This window comes from Taudactylus pleione, unplaced genomic scaffold, assembly GCF_031769625.1.
Source record: "Taudactylus pleione unplaced genomic scaffold, aTauple2 ptg000259l, whole genome shotgun sequence".
Classification (NCBI taxonomy): domain Eukaryota; kingdom Metazoa; phylum Chordata; class Amphibia; order Anura; family Myobatrachidae; genus Taudactylus; species Taudactylus pleione.
Genome location: NW_028284661.1, coordinates 8,192,245 through 8,206,226, shown reverse-complemented (window position 1 = coordinate 8,206,226; position 13,982 = coordinate 8,192,245). Strand labels below are relative to the sequence as shown.

The window sequence follows — 13,982 nt, the reverse complement described above, 5'->3', positions numbered from 1 at the left end:
AGTTCATGTGATGGATCTGCACAAAATAGTCTAATTCAGTGAAGTGAAATGAGAAAAATATATATAAAAATGAATCTTTATAAATAAAATTCTGAAAATTGGTATGTGTATATGTAATCACGCCCTTTGCTATGAAGCCCCTCAAAAGTTCTGGTGCAACCAATTACCTTCAGAAGTCACATAATTTGTGAAATGAAGTCCACCTGTGTGAAATCTAAGTGTCACATTATCTGTCAGTATAAACATATTGTGAAATCTAAGTGTCACATGATCTGTCAGTATAAACATACCTTTTCTGAAATGCCCCAGAGGGCTACAACACCACTGAGCAAGAGGCATCACACCATGAAGACCAAGGAGCTCTCCAAACAAGTCAGGGACAAAGTTGTTGAGAAGTACAATTCTCGGTTGGGTTATAAAAAAATATCCAAATCTTTGATGATCCCCTGAAGCACCACCAAATCCATCGTCATCAAATGGAAAGAACATGGTACCACAACAAACCTGCCAAGAGAGGGCCACCCACCGAAACTCACAGACCAGGCAAGGAGGGCATTAATCAGAGTGGCAGCACAGAGACCAAAGGTAACTCTGAAGAAGCTGCAGAGTTCCACAGCAGAGACTGGTGTATCTGTGCATGTGACCACAATAAGCCGTACATTCCATAGAGCTGGGCTTTATGGAAGAGTGGCCAGAAAAAAGCCATTACTTAGTGATAACAATAAGAAGACATGATTTGAGTTTGCCAAAAGGCATGTGGGCGACTCCCCTAATGTATGGAGGAAGTTGCTCTGGTCAGATGAGTTTAAAATTGAACTTTTCAGCCACCAAGGAAAATGCTATGTCTGGCACAAACCCAACACATCCCATCACGCCAAGAACAGCATCCCCAAAGTGAAACATGGTGGTGACAGCATCATGCTGTGGGGATGTTTTTCCGCAGCAGGGACTGGAAAACTGATTTGATTTGATTTGAGGGAAAGATGGATGGTGCTAAATACAGGGATATTCTTGAGCAAAACCTGGTTCAGTCTGCCTGTGATTTGAGACTGGGACAGAGGTTCACCTTCCAGCAGGACAATGACCCGAAGCATACTGCTAAAGCAACACTCAAGTGGTTTAAGGGGAAACATTTAAATGTGTTAGAATGACCTAGTCAAAGCCCAGATCTCAATCCAATTGAGAATCTGTGGTCACAAGTGGAAACCATCCAACATGAAGGAGCTGGAGCAGTTTTGCCTTGAGGAATGGGCAAAAATCCCAGGGGCAAGATGTGGCAAGCTCATAGAGACTTATCCAAAGCGACTTGAAGTTTTCTGTTATGTTGTCCTAAATGTTGTTTGATTCACAAAATAAAGAAAAACACAACTTCACAGTTGTAGGCATGTTCTGTGAATGCAATTATGCACACCTTCAAACATTCCATTTTAATTCCAGGTTGTGAGGCAACAAAACATGAAAAATGCAAAGTGGAGTGAATACTTTTGCAAGGCACTATATTAGTGTTTTAACTGTAAAATACCAAAAACACTCAAGGACAAAAGATGTACCTGTAATTATTAGTGTGTATACAGCACTCCCTTAATATATGGGTGTCAGCTCACACAGTAAATATGTAACCCTGGTGATCCGTTACTAATAAGAATATATAATAATTGGAACTGTGCTAGAGCGCCCAATGTGCTTGTATAACTTAACTTAGTGAAGCATGAAAAAACAAGATAAATGCAATGTAGATATAATAAAAAGCATTGTGAAACAAAAGGAAAAAACACTATCAAACGTTCAGTTAATAGCTCATGTGTTAAAAATCTAATAATACGTAACATGTGCAAAATGCAATTTAAACCTAAAAACTCACTTTCAATTGTATAATTCGTGTAGATATAAACAAATAATTTCATAAGATAAAGTGCATTGTGCAAAGAATGGGCTGTGTAAGACAATCACATCCCCAAAACACCAATATCAGTTAACGTTTTCAAAAGAGTAAATGATTATATAAATGTGCAGTGAAATGTATAAAACAAAGTCCAGACAAAACGCGTTGGATGCGTTTATTACCTTTCATGAAGTTACCTTTGTTTCACCAGATAAGCTCTCTTTCATTTTTATATTTAATATTTTTTTACTTTGTTGAAATATATTTTTTATATATATTTTTTTAAGAATTGTATGTTATTTAATTTATTTTTAGATATTATCTGTAATAAAATTTCCCCTGAGACTTTGTTTTATATATTTCACTGCACATTTATATATTAATTGACTCTCTTAAAACTTAACTGATATTGGTGTTTGGGGATGTGATTGTCTTACGCAGCCCATTCTTTGCACTATGCACTTATTAAATTATTTGTTTATATCTATACGAATTATACAATTGAAAGTAACATTTTTAGGTTTAAATTGCATTTTGCACGTTACGTACAGATGTACCCAGCTAGTTTGTTGCTCATAGCGCACCATTCAGGCCTCCTGTGTCGCACCATGGAACATTACATGATGTTACATCACTTTTGGGTACAGGTACTTTGCAGCACAGTAATAGAGATGAGTTGACATTCATCTATCCTGCGTGCATTACAAGTTTCTCCACACATAGCGCAGGAGTGCTGTGTGACTCGGTATCGCAGAGCGTCTTTTATGCGTCTTTTTACCCTAAAATGCGTCTTATTAGCACAAGCATCTTCTGCTAATTAAAATGATATGCAGCATGCCTATGTTCTGTGAGCCAGTATGGGTCTATCTGCAAGCAAATCACTACTTAAAAGTGTTACAGTCGCTATTAGTGTAACGTGCCGTTTCGCGTGCAGATAAACCCGAACTGGCTTACAGAATATAGGCATGCTGCATTTTAATCAGCAGAAGCTGCTTGTGCAATTAATTTGATTCGCTGTATGATTAAGATGCATTTGAAGGTAAAAAGTCGCATAAAAGATGCTTGCGCTATCCAGTCACGCCATAACAGAATTCACACACACCACCAAGTGATTTATTTTTAATCTAGTAAGGAAGATTCAAAAAAAGAAGAAAAATTTAAAAACTCCCCTTCCATGATTCGAATCCCGGACCCCAAGGTGCAAGGTGCAGACCTTACCCACTAGCCCACACACTCTAGCCATGTTGAGAGCTGCACCTGTCATGTACAGTATGTGATGTGAAGTGTGCAAATTAAAGCAGGCAATGTGTACAATGTTAATAGTGGACTCAGCATGCAGCATTTAATAGAAGCGAATGATGGTGGGGGTGGTGGTGAGCAATACAATGAGCTCAATGAAGTTGAATAGTAATTGTGTGATGGTGGGGGGAGATGGTGAAGGAACTTGGGTGGCCATACACAGAGAGGAAGGGAGAAGGGAAGTGCAAAGTAGTGTATTTTAAAAGTATTGAACCTGACATGATCTCTCTTTATGAAAAACTTGTCCCCTGTTATGTGTACAATACAATGTCTACTGTATAGCAGAAATGCCAAGTGGGATGTCGAGAGAAATGTCTTGAGTCTAAGGTCACAGGAGTGCTGTGTGACTCGGTAGCACTGCACGTCTTTTGTGTATCTTTCATGCGTCTTTTTACCCTAAATGTATCTTATTAGCACAAGCAGCTTCTGCTGATTAAAATGATAATGCATCATGCCTATGTTCTGTGAACCAGGATACGTGTATCTGCAAGGAAATCACTACGTTAAAGTGTCAGTCATTATTAGTGTAACGTAACGTTTCACATGCAGATACACCCGAACTGGCTCACAGAATATAGGCATGTGGCATATCATTTTAATCAGCAGAAGCTGCTTGTGCTATCAATTCGATTCACTGTATGATTAAAAGGCATTTGAAGGTAAAAAGTTGCATAAAAGACGCTTGTCTAACGAGTCACGCCATACCATAACAGAATTCTCACACACCACCAAGTGATTTATTTTTAATTTAGTAATGAAAATTCAAAAGAAGAAAAAAAAACCTCCCCTTCCATGATTCGAACCCCGGACCCCAAGATGCAAGCCACATACCTTACCCACTAGCCTACCCACTCTAGCCGTGTTGATAGCTGCACGTGTCGTGTATGTGATGTGAAGTGTGCAAATTAAAGCAGGCAATGTGTACAGTGTCAATAGCGGGCTCAGCATGCGGCACCATTGAATAGAAGCGAATGATGATGGGGGTGGTGGTGAGCCATACAATGAGCTCAATGGGGTTGAATAGTAATTGTGTGATGGTAGGGGGAGGTGGTGAAGGAACTTGGGTGGCCATATACAGAGAGGAAGGGAGAAGAGAAGTGCAGAGTAGTGTATTTTAAAAGTATTGAACCTGACATGATCTCTCTTTATGAAAACTTGTCCCCTGTTATGTGTACAATACAATGTCTACTGTAAAATAATATGCAACATGCCTATGTTCTGTGAACCAGTACGGGTGTATCTGCAAGCAAATCACTACGTTAAAGTGTTATAGTCACTATTAGTGTAACGTAACATTTCGCGTGCAGATACACCCGAACTGGCTCACAGAATATAGGCATGCTGCATATAATTTTATTCAGCAGAAGCTGCTTGTGCTATCAATTCGATTCGCTGTATGATTCAGATGCATTTGAAGGTAAAAAGTTGCATAAAAGACGCTCACGCTACTGAGTCATCATGTCTCAGTGAAAGCTGTGCATGCCTGTGACCCCTGTCTGAGCCCATGAGACAAATATATATATATATATATATATATATATATATATATATATGTTGTTTTTTTTTTAACAGTACAGGACTCGCGCACACACTGTACTGTTGTTGTTTAATACTTTATTACACATTCTTCTACAGCCCTGATTCCTTGACCAAAATGCTATACTATAGTGTACCCAGTCACAGCTTCTGTTAGTCAATCATCAGGCGGTGATACAGAAAATGAATTGGAACTCTGACGTATGTGCTGTGTAGTTTAGGAAAAGTGACACCTGGTAGGCAAAACGTTATATTACACGATATGACTTTTTTCCAGTGCTACGCTACATTCCGTTAAGAAACATTCTGTGTGGCTCGACTCAAGGCTACTGTGTGGTGCGAGATGCATGGCGCGCTACATGGCTGTATGGAGCAACAAACTTGCTGGGCACAACTGTATATATTAGTTTTTTAACACATGAGCTCTTAACAGAACGTTTGGTATAGTGTTTTTTTTCCATTTGCACAGATCGTACTTTGCACAACACTTTTTATTATATCTATATTGTATTTAACTTGTTTTTTCATGCTTCACTAAGTTAAGTTATACAAGCACATTGGACACTCTAGCACAGTTCCAATTATATATACACACAAAGTATAGCCACTCGCACGAATGACTGAGGTGGCACTGTAGGACTTGAAATTATAAAGTTTATAACACCAACGTCTCAGAGCCCTTCGGCTCTTTTGTCAAGGTTATTTATATATATATATATATATATATATATATATATATATATATATATATATAGGAATAGGTGGCACTGAAGTTCTTGAAGTGAATAACACATTTTTATTCCAATATTTCAGAGCCCAATAGCGGCCCTATAAAGGTAAATATACAACAAGTGAACAAGTCTCTCCTTTAATTAACCTCACCCGATAGTGCTAGTGCTTGGTCCGGGAGTCTTGCACCATCTTCCGTTCATGACGTATGGTGCACTCAGCTGTATTGGTCTCCGTGAAAAACTGACGCTGTCCGTTCAGTTAACGCTGTATAAACAAATGCAGGGATATGTGACAAACCACGACCACAATATTAAAACAGGAACATGTATATACATGATACATGTATAGGAGCAAGCTAAAATGAGGTACAGTTATATCTAGCATGTATGTGAGCTAAATAGATTGGTGACATGTTAGCAATAAGAGTAAAGAGTAAGAGTAAAGAGGAAATTACACATATATTAATTGAATGCTACCAAGTGGTATCAGCAAAGCAAATTCCAACATATTCTGTCATTGAGACCATGGGGTGCTATCGTATTAAGGGCCTGATCCAGAGCTGCTCACGAGCGCACAGCGCTCACAAACGGCTCAATGTTTGGCCACTGCACATGCGCCGCGTCCGGCATGCGCATGTACGAGCCCTGCCGAGCGACTGAACTTCATTCGCTCCGAGGCTCGCTACAAGATGGGGCGGCTGTCGATGGTGAGTGACAGCTCGCCCCGTTTTGTAGGCGAGTTGGGGGGGTGGCTGGCATTTGTGGGGAGTCCACTCTGGCTTGCGGCAGCCGAGACCCTACCCCAGGGTCTCGTCACAAGCCCGATGGTTGCGATAATCGCGACGGTCTCCAGCTTGCTCACACAAGCTGTGGGTGGACACCTGCGGCAGCGAGCGTCTCTGAATCAGGGTCTAAGTCTCATGATCCACCGAGCCACAAGACATAGTAATTGGTTGGCCCTATCACCCCCTCTCAACATTACAGGAACATGATCTATGATCTTATGTTTAAAGGTTGCCATGCTATGTCCTTTTACATAATGTCATGCAACCGTTTGATCATTACTTTTGCCCGTTAGTGCTGCTCTCATGGCCGTACGATGAAGGGCCATCCTTTCATGCATTGTCCTCGTGGTTTTGCCCACATAGTAAATGCCACAGGGGCATACTATTGGGAGAATATAACTGCAAATGATGGGTTAGAACTGCGCTCTGCTGTATGGGCAGATGGGATGTGAGATGTATTGTTTGTGTCGGGGTGCTGCACCTTCCTAAAAGCAGGAGTACCGGGTCCTGTGTAACGATATAATGGGGTAGAGGGTGCGGAGGGTGCGCTCGCCCTATGGGTGTAATGCTGGAGTAATAGTGTGTTGTGGTCTTTTGTGTTCGATGTTGTTTGTGGAGTGATGGGGAGTAGGGAGGGAAGGGGGTCTAATGGACTGGAGGTGGTGGGTGAGGAAATGAAGACAGAGGCAGAAATGGGGGCCAAAGGGTTTATTGGAAAAAAAACAGTACTAATCCTGTTTGGTCCCAGGCACCCAGGTGGGGTGAGCGATCCACCCACACACACCCCCAAGTGGATCGCTCACCCCACCTGGGTGCCTGGGGGGGCTCGGGGGGGTTCGGATTTCAGAAATCCGAACCCGCTCACCCCTAATATATATATATTGCCCAGACCAAACATACACTGTAGTGTCCGTGTGGTCCGTAATGGTTGGCCAAGCCTATATACTGTCCACACCCCCTGTGAGTGATTGGCCAAACCCCTTAAGCATGTCTCTGTTCCTACACTGGATATGATCAAACAATGCCTCATAGCTATTTGCAAATGTACTAAAATAGCTTTAATATGAACAGATCTGCCGTATGATCCATCTGGGTTTGCAATCTCTCTATTTCAATTGTATTTTGGGGGGTAGAGGGTTATCCAGTTGTCCAGAAACCCAACCCTCTTTCCAGGCCAGCTGCTCAAATCATGACACCAATAGTAGTAATATATAACACAGTTTTACTAGTGCTACGGCCACAACATGCAATATGAGGGACATGTCAGACCAGATGTACATGCCCAGTGGCAGCAGGTTCTCCTACCAAGTCTGCTGTGTGGATCTGAGTGCAAAATTAGTGCCCCAGCATGCTGTTTTACATACATTATCCACTGTATAAGGGGAGCAGTGTGTGGGTGTGTGTGTGCAGGACCAGTTTTGTGTTCTTCTGCCGCTCCCAATGCTCTACAGAGAAGGGGACTTGGATTATGGAATGGTGCCCACATCCAGGAACAGAAACCATACAGCTCAGTCAGACTGTCCATACTGCTGCATTTAATGGCTTACTATGATTGCTGGCCCTCTATATTTCTGATGAATTACATGCACTGCACATTGTATGAGACTGGCTGTGGCTTGTTAAATGCCACAGCCAGCCTCATAACGTCTTGCTCATGGGCTGGCCACACTTTCTTTAAAATGAATCATTCAGAATACTCCCTCCCCCTAGAAATCCTTAGTTTGGGAGCGTCACGGGTGTTTGGTAGGTACTGTAAATATGTTTATTTGCATACATTTGTATCAATATGTTTTCTATCAATTTTGCAATAAGTTAGTGAGTTCTCCATATTTTTCTGTACAGGAAATCCCATTTCTTATTATCTCCAAAGTATTTGTAACTAGTACAAGTCCATTACATTGTAGCATATTTCTATTAAATAAAAGACCATGCTTATTAAATAAAAGACCATGCAAGAAAATTTACTTAAAACAAATAAAATACAATGGTATTTATTTTCACTCTATCTGTATTTTTTTTTTTACTAAAGAACTTGTTTTTTTTCTCACCCAGTAGTATATCTTATATTAATGTAAAGATGTGTTTTTTTATTTTAATTGTATGTATATTGTTTCAGTAATACAGGTGCCCATGTAATCGGCCACTTTTCCAAGAAACTCCTCAATGAAGATATTCCTGCCTTAACTGAATCAGACATATTGCCTCTGCTGAAAGGATCTTTCATATATGTGTGTCGCCAAATGTACCATACATGTGAAGGACTCCAAGTGTTAACTTCTTATCAGTTACATGAATGCATTGCTGGTGCCTGGAAAAAGGTAACCTCCATTTCTTTTTTTAATAAATTTGACAGTTTAAATTTGTACATCTTTCCACTGCATTTTTTAGTTAGTAATAATACCAGACTTGCTTGTTTCTTTGCTTACTTTCATATGCAAGACCTTCCAGCAGAACATTTCTTTGGTTCTTTTGGCTTTATGCATTTCCTAGACTATAAAGTAACGCATACTTGGGGCTATTTATTAATAATCATCAGAGGTCAGGTTTTCTATTGCTATTTACCACATTTTGCATATCTCTTTAGACTTGTGAATTAAATATGTTGGTGCATCAAAATCTACTTATTTTATTAACTGTTTTTTAAATAGCACCTACATTGTACACACTGCATGAGAGACCATTTCAGAATGGCTGTTAGGGTGGCGGGATTAGTGGATGTTAACTATTGTGTAGGAAGGTTTTTCGTAGTAGTCTGCAGTACTTCTATGGCTTTTTTTTCCAATCCCAATAGATTATATCTGACACTATACTGTATGTTAAAAGTTTATAGATTAAGCCAAAATTATTAAATTGAACCTAGTTTGGGAGCACTATGTTTGCATAGGTAATGCATAAACCATATATATGGGATCACTCCTTTTTCATAAACAATTTAAATCATACAGAGATAATATACTTTATATTATTTCTCTGATATCAATATGCCATGGGTACCAGGAGGGGCTGAATGCTACTTTACATGGGCCCCATTAGAGGACATGGGCTGATACTAAGTAGTATGGGCCATTAAAGAAGTGGAGGGAGGGTTTACATTCATAATCTTTTACACTACTTGCATGTACATGCATGTGTTTTAAAACCACAGCACAACCCTGCTTTGTGTTTTGGCCTTCCAAGCTGCTGGATAATGCATATGGTGAATTGGATGTGAAAACATTTCCCACAAAGGGTGGTATCCAATTAGCAGCACTAAAGTAGCGCTGCTAATGGATCATTGCAGGGCTAACCAATTATCCCCAAAGATCCGTCCGACACCAGCACTTACTGTGTTTTTTTTTTTTTTTGGGACCCGATGTGTTCTGGAAAATAATCCAGGAAAGGTGCCGTTTTTCAGCCCCGCAATGGCGAGAACACATACGTCCGTGATCTTGTCACTAATCCTATGTGTTTTAACACAAAATATCCAACTTTTTTCATCCAAAATAATAGGATATGGGGGAAAAAACATCGTCGAAAAATGGGGATTATTGGTGAAAATTTCTGTTTTTCGCCCCTGGCATAATATAGTTAGTGTTATGGAAATATAAATTAGAATTATATATGAGTTAGAATTATTGATACTATTCTTTTCTAAGCTGGTTATTTAGTTATTTATTATTATTATTATTATTATTACTATTTGACCTGCAAAATCATTATGATCATCTTGGATATTGAACTTGCTTGATGGTGAAGGAGGGAGCAAAGTCGAGTATACAGTAACCTAGAGGCAGATGACTTGGGGGACAAAGGAGAGGGTGGTGTTATAAAGAAAAGCGAGGAGGGATGGAGGGACCCTGGAAGGATAAAAACAATAGGTTTGATCTTGGCTATGATATGCTTCCGGAAGTGCTGGGACATCTAGGTTGAGGTGGCAGACCGACAGTCAGAGATGTTTGATAGGATAGAGGGAAATAGATCAGGGGAGGAGAGGTAGATTTGGGTGTCATCAGCATATAGATGGTGTTGAAGACAGAAGGAACTGATGAGTTTGAGTAAGGAGATAGAGAGGGCCAAAAACAGACCCTTGGGGGATGCTTGGAGAAAAGGATGGTGATATCGCAACTGATAGTGAGTATCATGTAAGGTTGATTAGTAAACAGTAAAGACTGGGGATCACATCTAGAACTATCCGGGCCTTGAACTATCCTTGGGGGATGCTTATAGGTAGAGGAAGTGTGGGGGTATAAATATAGAGGTAGACGTAGCAAATGAGCGGTTGGTGAGGTAGGTCAATGGTGTTGAAGGTGGCAGACAGATCAAGGATAGGGAGGATGAGCAGATAGAACTGATACTTGGCTTTGGCTGCGAGAAGGTAATTGGTGACTCTGGTGAGGGGCTTCAGTTTAGCGAGTGGTGAAGTCAAAGGCAGATAGGGCAGATAGTGAGTTGAATGTAGCATACACGTGACGTGGGTTGGAGGAGTTGGGAGGATATAAAAGATTTGAAGTAATATTGTTTAGTGTGATACAGAGTTGTAAGAAGCTAACATGAATTGGGAATAGAAGTAGTCTGCATGAATGCTTGATTTCCTCCAGTACTGTTCACCTGTGTGGGAGCATTTCTTTTTATTAACACATTTTTTATTGACAGATTGACAAAATAACAAAATACATAAATATTGCAATATCAGGTAAATTAAACATATTAAATATAGCAAAAAGCATATATTTTAGAACCATGGAACATTGACAAAAAGGGATCTATAATGTTCCTTATCAAATTAGAGCAAACACATAATAACTTATCGAAATCTATTAGAATGGCACCCCTGTGGACACTACCTCCTAATTGTACCAGGTTGTTAAACCGAAACATTTTCACAATGCTTCCCTTATAACATCAGAAAGTGTGAGGACATATGGGAGCCAAATATCAAAAAACCTGACTGTCATTTTCTCTTTATTTAAAAAAGTTTCGGTCCAGTCCATTAAAAATAAAAAGGAGAATTTAGTGTGAAATAAATGTAAGGGGATAGGTTCTGACGAGATCCAGTGTGACAGGATAGGTTTTTTTGCAGCAGCTGCCAGTTTAATCAGTTGAACACAATTACCTTTTGTTAATCTACACTCCATATATGTTGGATATATACCCCAAAAAACCCACTCACTAGTAATCGTAAACTCCATTTTCAATATAGTATTAATATAAGTTTGAAGAGATTTCCAAAATGATTGGACTTGAGAACAAGACCACAAACAGTGCATAATATCTGCATCGGGGGTTTTACATTTGTAACAGTTTGAATCTTGCGATTCCCCTATAACAAATTTTAGTTTTGGGGTGAAATAAGCCCTGTGCAGAATTTTAATATGCGTCTCCATATATGATGATGAAGCTAAAAGTTTATTGAGTCTCATATATGCATCTAGCATGTTTGTCATGGGAAGTTCAGGGAATACCTCCTTCCATTTCAACAAGCCTACCGAACCAGTTTCCAAATCAAGTTCAGGGCGAGAATGGGTATATATGGTGGAAGTAGTGAGGGAGTCTTTAGGTTTATAATATAGTATCCTATCAAGAGAGCATAGTTGATCTAAGTTAAAATTTTTACTCCTTAAGGAGGTTTGCGCATAGCTGACAGCTTGTAAATACGGAAATAATGGGATAGAATGGGAGGGAAATTTTTCTTGCGATCTAGTAATTGGAGTTAAATCTTCAATATTCAAGAATTGGTAAATATAACATAATCCCGTATCATGCCATATTTTAAAAATAGATGAATTCTGGCCAGGTGGAAAACATGGGTTCCCCCATAATGGCAGAAAAATAGATTTAGTTTTGGGCAGTTTTAGACTAGATCTAGTCAATCTCCACGCCATACACATGGAGTATAGCAAGATATTGTTTTTAAGTGAAATAGGGAGAGATGTTTGAAGGAAGTCAGGTTCCAATCAGGAGTAAAGGATTGTTCAATATGTCGCTGTATGTAAACATCAGAGCCCCCGATTCAATCCAGCGCCACTCTGTAATTTGCAGCCAGGGTATAATTACGAAGACAAGGTAAATTAACACCTCCTAACTCCTTTTTTTGCTGAAATTTAAATAAAGATATTCTCGGACGCTTACCTGCCCATATAAATTTTGTCAGTGTTTTGTTCAAATTTGCCAGAAATCTTTTAGGCAGAATTATTGGAAGCATTTGCGCAACATAAAGGAATCTGGGGAAACATATCATCTTATATAGGTGACATCTACCCAGATATGATAAGGGAAGATGTGACCATTTATTAAAATCCAAAATGGTCTTTGACAGGAGAGGGAAATAGTTAATATCACATAGATTAGCAGGATGAGACGGAATTTTAATACCCAGATAGGTGATGCCAACATCAGTAGCCCATTTAAATGGTAATGATTCCCGCCAGCCCAATTTGTCCTCAGGAAAAAAGGGTAGGGCCACGGTTTTAGTGTAGTTAATTTTGAATCCCGATATTAATTCAAAAGCTTCAAATAAGTCTAGCATGTAAGGCATTGCTAATTTAGGGTCAGCTAAATATAATAACAAATCATCCTCAAACGCAGAACATTTTATTTCTGTTTGCACCAACATAATGCCTCGCCATCTAGTTTCTTTAAAGATAAGCCTGATAAGGGGATCCAGAGCCAAGTTAAATAGGAGCGGGGACAGCGGTCAACCCTGTCTTGGACCACAAAAAAGATTAAACGATCTTGTATTTAATGCATTTATGGTCAGAAACGCTGTTGGCATGTGATATAAAGCATTAAAGATATGGGTAAATTTCAAGCCGAATCCCTGGTAAGAAAAAATTCTATTTAAATGTGCCCATGACACTCGGTCAAAAGCTTTATCTGCGTCACAGCTGACAACTATACTATCTTTACCACGAGTCTGGTGGGTTTTAATCATGACTGCAATGAGTGTTCTTATATTATGTACTGAATGATGATTTTTAAGAAAACCGGTTTGAGCGGGGTGTAGAATTTTAGGCAGTATCAACTGTAGTCTTGTCGATAATAGTTTTGTAAAAAGTTTCATATCCTGATTCAAAAGGGAAATCGGCCTATACGAGGTAACTAGCATAGGGTCCTTATCTGGTTTTGGTAATAGGATGACCCGAGCTATATTAAAATCTTTTGGAGCTGGTTCACCTTGCAAAATAGAGTTAAATAGATTAGAAAGATGAGGGATAAGGTGTGGGGATAGTAATTTATAATAGGCCGCTGACAGACCATCTGGACCTGGCGTTTTACCTGTAGGTAAACCTTTTATAAGTGACATAATTTCTAAATCAGTAATTGGGGCAGTTAAAATGTTTCTGTCTTCCTCCGTAAGAGTTGGAAGATCAGCCTTATACAAAAATTCCATACCTTGTGTGGGGTGGTCAGGAGATTCCAAATAGAAAGATTCAAAGTACCTAAGGAAAGCCTCACTAATCTGGTTTGGAGTGGAGCCCATTGAACCCGAATCTAATTAAATGGATGAAATATGCTTAGGTGCAGTTGCAGATTTCACCAAATGCGCTAATAATTTACCCGGGCGGTTACCCCAAAGAAAATATCTGTTATTACGATAAGTGATATTCAATCGAGCTTGTTCTTCATAAAGGGAGTCATAAACCGTTTTAGCGTCTCTATATGATATTCTATTGGCTTCCGTTGGGTTTGATAATAGGGCGGAGTATTTAGAAGATACTACATTTGCAGCTTGGGAAAATTTCTGCTGTATCTCTCTTTTTTTTGATGCTA

At 39.4% G+C, this 13,982-nt stretch overlaps 1 protein-coding gene across 1 annotated transcript in view; it reads left to right on the top strand.

The window, feature by feature from the left end:
- TBC1D32 (TBC1 domain family member 32) overlaps nucleotides 1-13,982 on the top strand; it is a 484,474-nt gene that overhangs the window by 176,779 nt on the left and 293,713 nt on the right. Inside the window, exon 17 of the mRNA XM_088481005.1 lies at nucleotides 8,350-8,551. Within this exon, the coding sequence (XP_088337131.1) occupies nucleotides 8,350-8,551 (202 nt within the window). The remainder of the gene's footprint in view (nucleotides 1-8,349; nucleotides 8,552-13,982) is intronic.